This window comes from Camelus ferus, chromosome 3 (genome assembly GCF_009834535.1).
Source record: "Camelus ferus isolate YT-003-E chromosome 3, BCGSAC_Cfer_1.0, whole genome shotgun sequence".
Classification (NCBI taxonomy): Eukaryota; Metazoa; Chordata; class Mammalia; order Artiodactyla; family Camelidae; genus Camelus; species Camelus ferus.
Genome location: NC_045698.1, coordinates 5,254,762 through 5,272,268, shown reverse-complemented (window position 1 = coordinate 5,272,268; position 17,507 = coordinate 5,254,762). Strand labels below are relative to the sequence as shown.

General features: G+C 46.2%; 1 protein-coding gene across 3 annotated transcripts in view; it reads right to left on the bottom strand.

The window, feature by feature from the left end:
- Window positions 1-17,507, bottom strand: part of ADCY2 (adenylate cyclase 2) — a 379,164-nt gene that overhangs the window by 176,594 nt on the left and 185,063 nt on the right. For all 3 annotated transcript variants that reach the window (XM_032469849.1, XM_032469844.1, XM_032469848.1), the window contains one exon: window positions 14,021-14,170. In XM_032469849.1, coding sequence (XP_032325740.1) covers window positions 14,021-14,170 — 150 coding nt within the window. The remainder of the gene's footprint in view (window positions 1-14,020; window positions 14,171-17,507) is intronic.

Here is a 17,507-nt window from a genome sequence, read left to right as displayed (position 1 = left end):
AGTCAGTGATCCTGAGTGGGACCAGGTGACGGGAACCAAGACAGAAGGTTTTGGTTCTTCCCTCCAAGGATCTTTTTCCCCTAGTGGCCAAAAAAGTTGGTAACAAAAGTCAACCCTGCAGAAATCTAGGATGGCAAATGCCTTTGGGTTAGCAGGTGCTTCCAGCTAAACAGTGAGTTTTGATGGCAGCTGAACAGTGAAGCTAGGAAGTGGGTAAGAAGCAAAGCGAAATGGAGAGTGGTCACTACTTTTCAAGAAGTTTAGTGGTGGGTGGAAGGAAACAAGAATGAAGACACCTGTGAGATATCTAAGACAATACAACTTTCTCTTAGCTTATTTATTAATTGTCAAAGAAGAGAAAGTGGAACATCTATTAGCAAAGAAGAACATAGATACATGTTATTGGGGTCATTTAGATAAAAAGTAATTATGTTGAAATGTTGGCGCATATTCTAAAATGCTCACAAGATATACTAGAAATAGAATAGAAATCTCACAAATTATATTAAAAAGGAAAAGACATACAAAATAGAATGACACATCTATAAAAAAGGATTAGAAAACAGGACTCAGGACCAAGAACCAGAATGAAGGATATAAGATGTGGTATAAAGATTGTAACAAACACAAATGGTCTCAATTTTTCTCTAAAGACAAAAGTGTGTTTAGATTTAAAAGCAAAAGCAAAATGGCATGGCTTAAAAGAGAAATATTTAGGAAGGTAGGAAAAAACATCAAAATATTTTTAAAGGTTTATGTATTTAATTGTAAAGAACAAAATGATGGTCATTTCTTATAAGCACAGGCACCAAGAAAACTGCCCGGCAGAGTGATGTCATTCAACACAGTATTGGAGACTCTTGCTACCAGGCAATGTAAACATTAAAGCTACAAAAACGTAAAATGTAGTTTGCAAGTGATTATTGTACATCAGATGAGTTCAGGAAGAAAAGCACTGTTAGAGTGAACAGAGAACCTCCTGAGTGTCTGGATACAAGATAAACACACACCCCAGGAGTCCCCTTGCACACTGATTATAATCAGGTAGAAGTCACGTTGAAAAGAATATAACGTCTTCACAAGAGGGCAAAGACCGATAAAAATTTCAGAATGAACTCATCAAGACTGTGGGATCTTGCAGAGAAAACCTTAAAAGCTTTGTCGACTGATTTAATGGTATATTTTGTAAATTGAGAAATTCAACATTTCTGAGTGATAAGGTTAAAGGAATATATTTCAGAACTTGAAAAAATGATCCCCCACTCTATGTAGAAAAATAAACAGGCAAAAAAAATCAAAGAAATTTCAAATTAAAGCATACACATATATTTTATACATAGGTGATGGTAACCTTGCAAGATATAAGAATTACTGCAAAATACAGCAATGACGATGTTAAGTTCCTGGGACAAGGGCACAGACACAAACTCCTGGATAAAATAGATTTGGCATAAAAAGTTTAAAAATATGCATGATAAAGGAAGACGCAAATACAGATCTGCATTTTACACCATGACTGTCTGTTATTCTTTAAGTTTGGGGTGTTGGGTAATATCTGTATTTTTGGTCTGCATTTTTTTACAACTCCAACTTGAGTGCAAAGCACTGTACACAGAGGCTCACAGAGGCTCACAGATTCTGAGAATCCTGGGGCAGGTGGATGGGCAGTTTGGCTCCCTCGCAATGTACAAACCCTTTAACCACATCCGTGACAGGTGCCGAACCCCCCGACCTGAGCCCCTGTAAGGGGGCATGTGAGTTCCCTGCCTCCCAGGAGCCGGAGCACTGCCTAGAGAGATGGGGGGTGACAGGAGCATCAGACCTGGGTCCTCCTTGGAGAGCGTGACACTGGGGACACATGCTAGCAACTGATTTTCAAAGTTCTCATCTCTCTACTCAAAGGGTGTCTTGTGAAGAAAGGCTGGACAGGGAGCAAGTATGGAACTTCCTCTGAAGCGTCAGAAATGCAACCTTCCAAATCCCTTCTCAGCTGGAGGACTGGACCAGCTATGTTTTCCTTAGATTTAGAAAACGATCCAGCCCATCACTCTCTGTTGCACCAATGACGGCAGACAGTGAGGCACGGGATGGTGAAACTCATCGTTCTCTGGAGAAAATACTCACAAAATATCTTAAAATTGGTATTTCTCTTTTTTGCATAATAATATCCCTGAGTTGTCCTCTCCAGCTTTCAGTCTCATGTTGTTCATTTCTCAGCGAAATAACATAAAATCATGATGTCACCAAAGGCAGAAGACCGTTGCTATAAATGCTAATTTACATGGGAACCGATAGAAATATTTTTCATGAAAGCATTTAAAAAGCAAACTTCATTTAAAAGCAAGTTTTACATTGTTTCCATTATTCATCAGCAACTCAGAGATCTTTCAATTCTCCCTTGTGTAGAAGTTGTTCCATCGTACGTTCATCTGAATCAGCTGATGAAATACAGTGCACATTAATGAAAGGATTTCCCTGTTTTTCAGTAAACATTCAAAATCTCACTCCTAGCTTTCCCGAGAGCTCACTCATCTGAGTGTTACATCTTCAGAGCCCAAGTTTTGAGAGCTCCTCAATCTCTCTGCCCCTTTTTAAAGAGCAGGATCTATGGTTGACATTTGTTTCTGTGTACCGACCCATCCTTTAGAACACCCACTCATAAATACTGCCCCTAAACATTTTTTTTTCTTAACTTGACAGTGAAATTCACCAGGAAAGATCTGAACTAGTAACTATTTAAGTGCTGCCGTATTCACCAACTTCAAAAATCTAACACTGTTTTAAAGATCCATTACGCTGCAAAGTGTCATCACGATTGTATCCATGAGCCAAGCATTCTAATACAGGCTTGTTCTGGGTCAAGTCAACAGGCTGGGTGATTTCACACTTGTATTTTGCCTTTGACATAAAAAACTGCAGCGTTCGTAACACACACACGATTCTGTCTGGATGCTCCCGATTGGAAGGATACTGACCACTTCCATGACAAAGGAGGCTAAAATAACCCAAGTTCAGAGAAACACTTCAGTTGAAATTCATGAGAAAAACTTTTGGGGAGAGGCAAACGGGCCTGGGAGAACAGGGAACTGAGATTTTTTTCTGTTTATCCTCGTTTATCCTTTGCAGATTTAACACAACCAAGTATTACTTTCATGAGTAACCGTGTAAGTGAGCCTCATAATGGAAAGACGTATCTGATGGTATCTGGGTTCGTTCAGAGCCAACATGTCCAAATGTAGTAAGAGATTATATTTAACCTGCAGAGAATTCAGAAGAGATAGAGGAGAGACTGACGAATGGTTAATCAAGACAGTGTATGGATACTCTGGAGCTGAGGCGCTGGCTATAATCCATTAGGGGTCCAACGTGTCAGAGTGTCTGGCTTGGGACCATTGATAATAATGGAGCTGAATGAATTACTGCCATGTACATATACAATTAGTAACTGCATTAGAAGGGATGAACACAGAAAGGGAAGAGAGGGAGAGGGGAAGGGGGAGAGACAGGGCAGAATGTACTGGTGTGTGTGGTCAGCTGGTGTGCATGTCCTTGCCTTCTCCACGCCCAGAATTGCACTAGGTTCTAAGAACATAAAGAAAAATAACAAAATAATAGACAGCCCTTGCCACCAAAGAATTCACAGTCGAGTTTCAGGATGGCAGGAAGGGGCCCCAGGCAGGCCCGCTGGACGGATGCCGCACTGGGAAATGGACCCAGCGTCACTTTGGCCGCCAGTAAACTCTTGGGCAGCTGCCAAGGTGGTGGCCACATTTTGATGCCTAGTGAGCCGTGGATGGGAAGAGCCACTGAGAGGGGCCTGGGCGAGGACACCTTCACACGTGGCACCCGGCCTCATGTGAACAGGTTTTGTGTTTTGTTTTAATACACCTTTCTTCCTCCAGCCACTGGATCTTGTCCCACAGTGACAAAGATTCCCCTTGTCTGAGGAATGGTCATTTCCTTCGGGGGCTGAGATGCCTGCGTGGCCCAAGGGGCCTAACGTCCCAGTAGGTTGGTCCGAGCCCATTCTGCGGTCAGTGATAAAACATTCCCATTTCTGTTCTCCACAACTCCTTGAGAGAATGACGTCATTGCCACACAAGGGGCCAGAAAGGGGCCTCAGACAAGACTGGGAAAAAACACAGCTACAAAGAAAATTCCACTCTGAGGCCATTTTTCCCTGGACCCCTGTCACTTGGAATCTGGCCAAGCAAGGTGCACAGGGGTCCATGCACAGTAGGAAGGAAATCTCACTGTTTCTGCTGCTGCCTTTCCGTGCTGGACCCAACGAGGTGGCCAAAGCTGCACCCACTGCTCTGGGTTTGTGCTGTTAAGTTCAAACAACCCCATGGCTTGCTGACTGATTTTTATCTCCAGGTGAAACGCTCAGCTTCCGACTTCCATTCTTGTAGCGAGGATGGTGCTTTCAGTAAAACTATCCAACCCTGAAACTGTCACGCTCTGGGCAGCAAGCCTCCCGAGGAACACAGTGATCACGGCACATTCATTGACAGGGATTTTTTTTCTTTTGCAAAGAGGATGAGTTATTTTTCCTTTAACATTTAATCTTATGGTTTCCCTTTGATGTGTTGGTGAAACACTGTTAGCCCAAATTGAGGCCTGACTTTTTGTCTTAACTCTTTCTCTCGATTTCGCCCATAGTCTTTCCAATTGTTTTTGACTCCGCTTCCATGATGTTACTATTTGCCTGTTTTTCAGTAACTCTTTTTGCTTGTTTCTATTTGGGTTAAAACCTTTCTAGCAGCTATTATCAGAACACGAAATAGCACGCCCCATACACAACAGCCGTGATGATTTATTAACTGTAATCCAAGATCTGAGTTGCTTTTCTAGAAAAAAATCAATCAATCCTTCTGCCCTTTCCTTCCTGAGAATCAATGATTCAAAATAAAAAAAGACACGGGGCGGGTAACTGCGTAATACAACACAGGAGAAGCTATTAATAGGCAGCTTACAGTGTCCTGCCAGGGAGGCCGCAGGAAGACACGGGACACGATGCTGCTTTTTCCATCTCGGTAGACAAAGTCCTGAGCAAACAACCTGCTCCGCATTTTTGGCGCCTCTGCCTGTTCCATGTGTCACGGCCTGTCCTCCGTCACCGCCCGTTCTTTTTAACCCCTCTGCCCAGGTGCCTGCCAGGCTGCAGGGACTGGCGGTCACTTCACCCGCATCCCTCTACACCTCAGCGTTTGACTGAGTTGACCGCTGTCCCCCGACGCGTCCTCTTCTGGCTTCTCCTGAGCCGCGCTGTCTGGCTTCTCTCTCGTCTGGTGGGTGGTCCTTCTCAGTGACGGGCTAACCCCTCTCCCCCATCTCTTCCCAAAGGCTGGTGCGCCCCGGGGCTTGGTCCGGGGTCGTTTTTATCTTTTCTACTCCTATTCTCTCCCTAGGGGGTCTCATTTGGTTCTTTAAATTCCAACTCCATGCTGATGATGTCCACATTTATGTTTCCAGCTCCAGATTTTACTCACAACTGCCAGCTTGGTATCTCCTCTTGGACACAGAATAGGTCAAACCTCAACTCTTGGTTTCTACTCCACCTCCATCCCCCATAATAAATATTGTTCCCAAAGACACTGACATCTGAGGAGTGGCATACCAACCATTATCCAGTTGCTGGAGTTTAAACTTACGGATCTTTCTTGGTTAGTTTATTTTCTTCTCACCCACCATCCAATCCAACAGTAACCCCTCTACTGGTTTCATTTCAAAATATGTCCTGAATCTGTCCACTCCGGCCCGAACTACTCTTACCGAGATAAGGTCTAGACCAGCTCGTAGTGGGGCACCTGCCTGGAATGCTTCCTCTTCCAACTCACTCTCTACCAGCAGCCAGAGAGCTCCTTTAAGAATGTCTGCCTGTTCCCGTCACTGCCCTGCTTAAAACCCTTCAGTGACTGCCCTGTCCAGGTATAACAAAACCCCAAGTCCTTCTCACACCTTGCAAGGCCCGGTGTGTGGTCTGGCGTCCGGCTCCCGGCTCCCTCCTAACTCCCCTCTCTTCCCCAGCTGTCCCGCTGACCCCTGTGTCCTTCAAACCGGTCAGTCTGGGCCTTAAGTCTGGACGTTGGCAGCCCACCCATTCTGCTCGGAGAACTCCTCATCAGGTCACCCTGACAAGATGACTCAGCCTTCCCTAATTCATGCTGCAACTCAGCTGTCACGTCCCCAGGAAGCCTCCCCGACTGGCCTCCCCGGGTGCCATTCCACCTTCTTCCCACCCCACCAAGCTTTGTCACGTGACCTTGCTGTATCTTCTCGTGAAAATTATGCCTTCAGACAGTTACGACCTGTCTCTTGCCATTCAGACTTAAACCCAAAAAGAACAGGGACCTGCAGGCTCCTCCCAGAATGCTGCTACACTCCACGGGTCGGTCCCCGGCACAGAACAGATCACTGAAGGAAAAAAAATGTGAAATGGGAGTTTTGATGTGTAGGAGAATCAGGGCTTCCATAGCCTTCATAACCCTGCATTTAGCAGAAGAACACATGTAAAAGTCCTACTTTAATTTACCAGTTCGCGCACAGGTTTCTGTGCTCATCACTGCCTCCAACGCTCCTCGGGTGTCACTGCTGAGTGTATCGCGTGGTCCTCCGTGCTTTCACATTTATGGAAAACCCAGGTCTTTGGGAGGAATTTTCACATCCAGTAATGCACATATATTAAATGGCCAATAATCTATAAACAGGTTAAAGGATTCTTCTAAAGAAGCCAAAGAACAAAATTTTCCAAAACTTTGAGGTCACTTAGACAACTTAAAAAGGGATAACTCCAAAGACTAACATCTTTTGAACATGCATGAACAAAATCAACAAAATTCTAAAGCTCCTAAGCCATCCTTTTCAACTTGCTGTAAACCCTGGTGGGCTTCCCGTAAATGGTATAAACATTGCTGCGTTGATTCAGCAAGCAGAGCACTAATGCCACAGGACGTGTAGGGGCCCGATTGTGCTGACATCTGCAGGAAGAAAAACACGATTGCAGTCACGGAAGACTTGGCATTTGACTTTGACTCTGGAGTGGGCACGCATCTTCTCCTGTGTGGGACAAACACCCAAAGGATGGACACTGTGACCAGAAGGACTGGTTCTGGAGCTCTTTCTTTATTGGGCTTATTTAACTCATACAAATGATACTGAGGGTACTTGAGTCTTTCCATTAGATTATCCTTTGACTACTAAACAGTCTTGCCAGCATCAAAATACTGCTCCACAGGGTGTAAAAAGTAGGCAATCTCCAAGGAAAAAGAAAACCTTTCAGGAGCCAAATATACCAAAACCAGGTGTCTCCTGAGGGTGCAACTTCTGTTTTGTGTGTGTTTTTCTCTAGTATCATCAACAAGGATTCGCTGGGGATAATCCGGTGCAACATAAATGTCCCCCAGGTGCTCCTCCAAGGAGACAGGCGAGTGGCTTCCTCACTGTGAACGTGAGATGGGGCTTTGCTCAAGTGTCGTGCATGGGGGAAACGTCTGGAGGCTTTGTTTGACCTTTTAGCTTTTCTATTGTCATGACAGAAATAGGCATTTGCACATATTGGATTAATTTAAAAATCTGATTAATGATTGTAACACTATTTTACTTTTCTCTTTAGAACAGGATGTCTAACTTCTTACAGAATGAGCGCTAATGCTGTTTTGAGCCCCTATTACTAGTGCCCCGCAGTGGTGTTCACTTCCGGCACTAAGATTTGACCTTGATTCCTACAGTCTTCCTCCTCTTTCCCCTTGATCTTCCATCTATAATTGTTGATTTCTCCTTAAAGGAGCCAGGGTACACACTCACCGCCTGGCCTTCACTGCAGTCTTTGAAAATATGTAATGGCCTCATCCATTCTAACTGAAGGACTCACTGGAAAATATTTCAGGCTTGATGATTTGAGGGTTATTGATACATTTTTTTCTGGAATTGATTTTCATTTCCCCTTTAAAAGTATCTATAAGCATCATGGCATAAATCGCAGCATCCTAAAATAGCCTCTTTTGTGTTTCTCAATGAGACATAGTATCTGAGCTTCGTGAGAATTTAAGTAATAAACAGCACACAGGGCGGTGCAAGCTGTTAAAGCAAGTCCTGAACTTCATTCCCATAAACTCGAATGGCAGACACTGTAAAGAGAATTCTTTTATGAAACCTCAACTCTTCATTTTTTAAAAATTCCAAGCAAAACGTAAGTGTTATCTTCTACATCATTCAATCTTCCGCTAATGGGTGATGAAGAAAAGGTAGTGACATGTAAGCTATGTCCTCTCCACCAAGGGAGAGGGACCAAAGGAAACAGGATGCAATTCACTGCTTAATATGATGGAAACAAGTGGTGACCAAGAATGGTGCAAGTTACGACATCATCGAGGAAGAGTTACCAAAGGAAAAACTACACAAGTGATTACTAAATAAAATAGGAAAAAGTGGGTGGGGCGGGAGGTGGGAGGACAGTTTATTTAATAATCTTTGAAGACGCAAGAGCCAGAGCGGGGTCAGAACCAAACTGGAAGGACTGTGTCACGTTCTGCATTTCTCCTGTTCTGCTGTCTCTGCTGCGTGCACCGCCATCCCCAAAGGCCACGGATACCATTTATGCCAAAGTTTGCTGCTTTAATTCTTCAGGAACTGCAGTGAGAAAGTCTCACAGGGCTTGAACTCTTCGGGGGCTCCTATTTCCAGTTTGGTTTTATCAAGAGGCGTATACTCTGGGCTGGCTCACCCTGGACTCCACGGACCGACTCAGACACAGACGACGAGTGCAGCGATGAGGCCTGCGGTAGGAGCGGCAGGGACTGCCTTACACCGTCCATCCTGCTGGTGAAAAGTAAGCTTCCCAGCGCGGTGAGCAGGGGCTGGTGAAAGCAGTGTTTGGAACAACTCCCTATCAGATGTTCCAGCAGACAAAGCAGAACGTGTCTCTGTTCAATCTGTCTGCTTCAAGGAAGAAGGGAGCTTATTATGGAGGGGACTCAGGAGCCGGAATGGCTGGCACCAAACACTCCCCCTGCTCCAGCGCGGTCGATGGCTTGGCCAGGGCGGCCTCTGATTTGTTTAATGCCAGTGCATAAAAGTCATACGAGTTCAATGCAAGACTGGATGCGGATCACTTTCTTAACAGGATTCTGTTCGGGATGCAGGAGAGACTGCTTCTTAAATTTGACAAGAGCTCAAGGAGAACTTCCATCACAAGAACTAAGACACAGAGAAGGTAGGAAATTTGACCAAGGTCACACTAAAAGATAATGTAACCAGGATTCAACTCAGGATGTCCACCTCCAGGGTCCGCCTGCTTCGCAGCCACTCACCACAGAATGGAAATAAAGCCACAGACAGACTGAAGACGGCGGCTTCCTGAGTGTGATCTTCCATACAAGTCCCCGGCATTCTCACGGATGATATGCTGCCTACGGTGGTAACGCATCAGCTAATGACAAGTCAGATCAATGACTGGTATCATCTTATGCTTGCTTATGCAATTAGTAATAATAAACAACATAGCTTAAAAAAAAGAAAAAAAGTCCTTTACAGCTGAGAACACTCTATATCCCCAGAGATCACTCCAAAACCCCAGGCAGAACCAACATGAGAGGCAGAAAAAACACTTCAGAGCCGAGTGATCTTAGACAAGTCACTTGGCAATTACTTTACTTGGTCTAAGCGTGGGAAAGGACTTACGCGATAGAGTTTATAAATCAATTAAGAAGACAGGATAGCAGGCTGAATAATGAACTTGCAAAGATGACCCCATTCTAACCCCAAGCACCTGTGACGATGTGACCTTACACAGAAAACCCAGAACTTAGCAGATGTAATTAAATTAAGCACCTCAAGATGGGGAGGTTCTTCTGGATTCTCCTCCTTTGAGGGAGGCTGGAGGGTTAGGCAGCGAGAAGGAAGACGGTGCAAGAGCGGAATCACAGACCAGAGAGCGGGGCTGGAGACAGAGGGAGAGGCTGGAAAATTCTCTGCCGCTGCATTTGAGGTTGAAGGAAGGGGCCAGGACCCAGGGAATCAGGCAGGCCCCAGAAACTTGAAAAGGCAGCTACGCAGACTTGCCCCTTCAAGCCTCCGGAAGGAGCCAGCCCTGCCAACACGGTGATCTGGCTCATGAGACCGACTTCGGACTTCGGGTCTCCAGAAACCTGCAGCACTAAACCCGCCCTAAGCCGCCACAGTCGTGGTCATCTGTCACAACAGCAACAGAAACCTGATGTAACAGTGTGAGCAAAAAGAACTAAACAGACCACCGGCACCTTATCAGGACTCAAAGAAACACCCATTCTTCCCTTTCTCCTTTCCCCTCATGGAAGGGGACCAAACTTTAGCAGCCCAAACCCAAAACAGCTTCAGCAGCGCTTCCCCGAGCATCCTGAATGGTGCGTGCAACGCAGCCGGGCGTGCCCAAAGAGCACCCACTATCATATCAGGACAGAGACGGGAACATTTATTACCTGCCCAACCATGGGTACAAAAGGTCCACTTGTTCCAACGAAGTCTGCAGAGAGGAAACACAATTTTGCCCCCAGGGAGAGCCAGGAAGCCTCCTGGTTCGCTAGCCCCCACCCCCAGCCCAGTGGGATACAGACCAAGGCATAACACGGGGGCCACGGCTCGCTTGACTAGCGTTCTCCACTGGAAAGCACACTGTGTCACGGGCAGTCTTCAGGATGGTTCCAGAGGAAGGCAGACTGTATAAAGATTCTTTGAATTACATTACTTCAAAACAAAGACAAATATAAATTGAAGAGTGTTTATTATCTCTCTATAGAAAAGAAAAACCCAGTTTTCAGTCCTACAGAGGCAACGCTGACTTCAGTGAAGCGGGAGGGTCCTTGTTTTGCTCTGAATCTGGCTGCTGTCAGTCCCTGAGAGGCTCCTGCCCACCCCAGGGAGAGGCACCTGCGGCCTCCTCAGGTCTGATGAAGGGTCTTCTGCTCACGGACACCGAGCACAAGAAACGGCTTTTACTGCGGGGCGGGAAGCTTAACGACAAAAGTCAAAGCTCACCACTTTCAGACCCCAAAGGCGGCCCCCCCCCGCTCATGGGATGTAGTTGTTTTCCCACCTAGTAAAAATACATCTATATGTTGTTTATACACGAGGGCACTTTTAGGGCAAGAATACAACTCTGAGAAAAATTTCTGCTAACATTTTTCATTCCTTTTTCTCCCAAAATCTTACAGCGCAAATAGCCACTTTATTCAAACATGGTTGTTAATCTCTAGAAATTCATCTCATTTGCATCTAGGAAAAATACCATCTAAGCTAAAGGAAAGAGAGTCCAGAGTTGAGCAAATTTTGAAACGATTTCAGAATCTCTAGGCACTGCTCAGGAATATCAACTGTTTGCAGCCCCAGCGGGCTCGCTGAAGGGGCAGCTCCCTGGGCTCACGTGGGACAGACACATGCCTTCCTCCCCAAGGACTGAGGGCAGCAGCGGGTGAGGCTGAGAGACGAGGCCCTGGCACCACTCAGGACGGCGGCCACTGAGCCTCCGGGAGCGTCCGCTCCCTCCGAGGCCCCTGCAGACGTAACAGTAAAATGGGTGGTATAGGTTTTAACCAAGTGGCGGCTGAAACTAATCGTTAATTGTTTAGTAGCTGCTCAGCACACAGCCCTCCACCTGAAGGAGACACTCTGCAGGACACTGCTGTTTGCCGTAGTGACTGAGGAAGGAGCAAAAATGGTTTGCGGGAAAGGGTGGACCGGCAGTGACTCGTGCAGCCCTTGGTCCGGGCTGTGGCCGCAGCCGACCCTGCTGTCTCAGAGACCACCCTTCGGCAGGAGGGACACGCGGGCGGCCACTGGCCAAGTCTTACTTGTTCCCTTAAGTCTGTCCCATCACATCTTACTGATTTCATTAAATTTTTCACTCCCATTTAATTACATGCTGGTCTGAAAAAACTACAAACATTTATTCTAATTCTAGAAACATATTTTCCAAAGCCCTAACAAGAAAAGTGCTCCAATCTGGGCTCCAGATCCTAAGAGCTGACTCCCAGCTTTGGTCTCCAAATACGTGCGTGCTGTCAAATTATGTTTTATTAAATATCTTGAGTATAAGGTCTTATTTTGCTTCAAAGTGTTCCTTTTCTCTTTCCTTATTTTAAGGGATCATTAGCTCCTTTCCCTAAAGCTAGTAAATACATGCCCTTGTAACACCTCCCGTGACGGCCTCACAGAGCCTCCAACACGAGGTGTGCCTCACTGGTCTGGTTATGGAGCCGTGTAAGGTCAAAATGTGGCCTTTCTGACCACTTGGACCCCACAAATCACTGTGACAAGGGATGACACCCAGTTCTGGTTGCTCAAGGTCGCTTCAGGGAGTCGGCAGTGCAGAGGAGGTCAGCAGCCTGACTTACTGTTCTGTCAAAGCCGGTGCTATAAATATTAGGTTACATAATCCGTCCGCTTGGAATTCCAGGTCTCCCTAACCTTGGTGCTATTCTGAAGGCAGTTCTGCAGGTGATGGAAAAGAAAGGTAAACAAGACCGGCAGGACCAACCTGATCTAGTCACCGCTGTTTGAAAAAGGAAACCATCTAGCCCAAACATTTGGACTGTGTATAGGGGACAATCACGAACGCTAAGTGCTGTCTGTTGAAACTATGGAATTTTCTAGAACCTGGATTTGAACTATTACTGAACACAGATATACGAAGATATGCTGGCTAACGGGCTCATGTCAACAGCTGTCTATATCTCAACGTTGAATACAGAGTCTGATATACGTAGAGACTAAGGAATCAAACATTAAGTATGGAATATTTTTGCTATACATGTTGTAACACAAAATGCTTTTTAAAAAACAAACCACGAAATCTGCTAATACAAGTGAGAAAGTAATATTTACAGGCACACCCCAGGGCCTAGGCTCATGCCTGCCATGAACTCAGTGCTCCATGAACATTTGTTGAATGAATAAATGGAACTCCCTGTTTTCAAAAAAGAATTCAATTATTATGTATAAGTCCATACACAAATCAAAGTCTAGTGTCAAAATTCAAAGGATTTCTTTGGCTCCCACCACCATAATACATTTTGATGAAATTATACACAACAGACTAACTCAATACAACAAATAGTAATGAAGATCTTCTATGTGCCAAATTTTGATGAATGAGCTCAGAGAGGCGAGTGTGGTGTTCACAGAGAGTCGTGCTAACCACCACCTTTACAGATGGAGACTGGGTTCCTAGTGATGGACATACAAACCCAAGAAAAACAAGTTTATTCACATGGGTATTTCGCCATGACCTGAAATTAAGCATGTCACATACAGGACTCCTTCCTGGTCTTCCCTCCAAAGCACACCTGCTCCACCTGCTCGCCACCATCCTGGATGACACCACATGGCTTTGCTCCCACGCCTGCCACTTACCTCCAGTTCCTATCTCTGCAGTGTTTCGTCATAACCTGTTCATTCCTCTGATGTCTGTTTCTCGCATCACCCACAGCAATCACTGTAGGACAGCCCCTGACACCATGACTAGTTCCCCGTCAGACTTCCCCTCCCGACTCCAATCACCTCCCTCAAGGACGACTTCAATCATCCATCCCATTTCATTATCTCATCCCACCCCATCCCATGTGGAAAACAGGCACTCTGTAGGTGGGCAAAGTCTTGCCACAAATACTATCACAGAGAAATGTGCTTTAACCAAAAGTGAGTGCCTTAATGAAGTGTTACTATCATCATCATCATCATCATCATCATCATCATCATTATTATTATTTGAACTTCCCCTGCCACGTGTTGAGGGTGGTTGATGTGGCTGTCAGCTTGTGGGCGATCCTGGGGTCACCGGGGTTGAGTCTGAAGATGCCATCTCTGCTGGTTGGTTTACAGTGCCACCAAGCACCCCGGAAGCTGGGTGTGCAGGGCAATCAGAGAGCTACTCTGGTTTCCTCCCGATGCTGCAAGTGAATGAGCTGCACACTCGACATGGGCGGCAGCAACATCATGTCAGTAACACCTCCAGGAACACAGATGGAAGATTGAAAATGCACTTTACCTGCTGACGTTTTTCAAATTCCAACTTGATCCGGGACTTGATGCAGTTGCACGTGTCCTGATATGTCTGCTGCAGAGCAAGCTCCATGAGGTGCTTGTGGTATGCCCCCGCCAGGTTTCCACAGATGAAAATGATCACATTGGCCAGGATCTGATGAGACACAAAGAGCCACTCAGCAGGCTGAGCGTTCCTCCCTCATGAACCCAACAAAGACAACGCAAATGAGCAACAGTCTGCAAAGAGGTGACTCTGCAGGAGGTTAATTTTATTTCTTTTTCAAAACTAACATTTGCATCTATGTAACAGAAACAGCTGTCACCCTTATGGATTCCATCCCCTTCTCGGATCCATGCCCTCCGACAGGTGACTCTGCAGTCCCTCCCTTTCTTTGGGCTCCGCCATTTGCTTTGCTACAGCTAATGCAATGGGGGTGGGAGTAACCCAGTGCCAGATCTAGCCTGGCTTAGGTGGTCTGGCATTTTGGGTGACTCTGTTGTGTCTCACCAGGAAAAGAACATGCTCCGGCCAGCCTACTGGTCCCAGGAAGATGAGAGACATGGAACAGAGATACCCAGCCAACCCCTAGTCTACTATTGTGTTCCACTGGGATTTCATGGTTGTTACACAGCATTACAATGATCCTAGGTAACTGAGACAGGCTGCCCTCACACTGAAACTGTATTCACTGAGCCTGGAAAAGTGATATTCCCCAATATCTACTGTTTATACAGGAATATGGTAGCCTTTCAAACCATATAACTGGTTATTCTGTTGATGATAAAAACAATTCATGTTCACAAAAATTGGGGGGGGGGAGAAAAACACATAAAGAAAAACTAAAAAGAACCTAGAATTTCCTTGCTCTAGAAGACCACTGTTATCCATATGGCCTTACCTACCCACTCCACATCCTCCCATATTCTCAAACTTGGTGCCATATTTTGTATCATCAAGACCAGTATCTTGTTCCAAAGAAACTGAGTTCATCCTGAATGCAGTGTTTTGCTTTACTTTTTAAATTTAACATCTAATCCGATTTTTTCCAGATCAAAAAATTCTGTAGAAACAGGACTTTGAGTGCTTAGATAATGTTCTGTCCTGTGACTACATCATAATTTATTTATGTCCATACTACCCAGCACTGACTTTATCAGTATGCTTTGCATTTGCCTAAAGTTAGAGTGGTCAATCTTGCATCTAAAGTTTTGGCTTCATAGTTGATCATTTCCTTGGGCTCAATTAGTAAAATACACTGAGTTGAAAGCCGTGAATATTTTAAATTTCTTGATATCTATTGCACAATTTTGATATATATATTGCATTCTGAGGAAATGTTCCACTGACAGTCTCACCAGCAGTGTATGACAGTGTTCTTTTTCAAGGCACACTATTAACCCAGAGCAAGTGGGGAAGATACATACAACTGACGATTGTGTGTGCAGGGCTGGGCCTGCGCAGGTCCGGCAGTGCCCGCATGGCCACGCCTGGGCCAGATGTCCCGCTGCCCTGGCCCCTCTCCACATGACCTGACTTCTCACCAAACAGGCACGAATGCCTTCAGCAACAAAGGCAGGGCATCCGTTTCCCAACGTCTTGTGCTCCTTGCTAAGAGTCTCCCACTGACACACATCAGCTTATCGCGGACAGCATGGGTGGCTAGGACTCAGCCACTGCCGGGATGTTTTACTCCTAAGCCGCCAAGGTCCCCATGATGGGACTCCACAGAGAATCGGGCTGCACGCCCTCTGCACAGTGTAGTCCCTCCTCCCAAAGAAAGCAGGTCAAATTTGTCTGATCAGAGAGGTGGGGAGAAGGTTACCCTGGACAGCTTACCCCTCCTCTGCCCTCTCAGCGGTCCTGAGACCCTGAACACAGTGCTCATCCCTGCCAACCGGAGAGCCCAGGACCCATGTGCCCCTGGGCTGGGGCCAGGGGAGATGGCTTCATTCAGGACAACAGTAAGTCCAGCTGGTCCAGACCTAAGCCATTTCTCCAAACACTCGTAACAGTGATAAAGGCAGTATTTTATTCTTCTGACACTCTGTCACTCGATAGGTCTGCACACTGGTAGAAAACAAGGGTGTTGGTTCTTAGCCACCCAAAGCCCAGGGAACCCATTTTGGGGATGGAGGGGCAGAGTAGGGCAGAGTTAGAAATGGGCCGATCAGTGGGATGAGCTTTGTTCTGTGAACAAGCACAGCCTCCCGGCACAAGTGGAAGACAGCTGTTGAGACTAGAACAGCGTGGCCTTCCACACGGCCCCACCTACCCCGCTGGTTCCGTGGGTGTGGGAGGTGGAGTTTCCTGGACTCACCCACATTCTCACAGCAACCCCGGAAATGGTCTCTTATTCATCCAAATTTTCTCTCCCCTCCAGGACTGCTGCTGATTAAAGTATCAGTGGTGGGTGTAACCGTGCATGTGCGTGATGGGTAAGAGTTGTGCATGATGGATGCATGATACGTGTGTACACAGTATGCATGCAAGATTTGTGTGATGTGTATGGCATGTGTGATTTGTTGTGTGTAGACACGTGAGAGCCATATGTGTCTTGAGTGATTTGTGTGTGATGTCTGGATGTGGTACGTACGTGCACATGGGATGTGTTATCTGTACGACGTGTGTGACATGTGTGCAGGCTGTAATTTACACAGGGGGCATGCATGTGGTTTGTGTGGTACGTGCATCTGCGGCTCTGACGTGTGCATGTGGTCTGTGTGCACCAGCACCGAGCTTGGGAGCGATGGGCCCGCCTTCAGTGTTGCTTGCACACATTTCTGGCTGCACAGGCTCCATTCCTTCCCGCAGCCATCCTCTCACACATCGCCTCTGGTGGAAGTCCACTGGGGGAGCACGTGGGAGAGCTGGTGGACCTCCTGGCTTCTTGTCTGAGGACAGGCCCTCCCCTCGCTGACGGAAGTTCATGTCAGAGATGTGCCCGGGGGGCACTGTTAGTGAAACCCTGCAGTCCTCTGTTTCTGCAAAATGACCATGACTTTGTGAAAGGTTCCTCAACCTCTGTCGTTGCTGGGTGTGCTCGGAAGAACAGCGAGCCGAAGAGCGCAGGAGTGAGAGGCACCAACGCAAAGCAGACTGCCCAGAGTTAGAAAGGACTATCTTGTTGCTTATTAAGTGCAGCTGAAATAATGATAAAAATGACAGTCGTTCTCTATGAGAGCTTCTTCTTTTTCTCCTTAAAAATGCCTTCAAACAAAACATGCGAGTATTTCAGGAAGTCAATTCCTCCAAAACAAGAACCACATGTAAGCAACGGAACTGAACGACGCCCCACCACCCCCGCCCCGGCCCCCCCCAGCGGGACGTCCAGATGCAGCCGCTCTCTGACAACGCCGCCTGCCCGACACAGTGCCCTGGCAGCTTTATATTGTCACGGAGCATAAGGAAAAGCCTTCTTTTGATCATTCATTCATCCATTTGGTCAACAGATGCTGCATTGCTTTGAACAACACGTAATTCAAACCCTTCT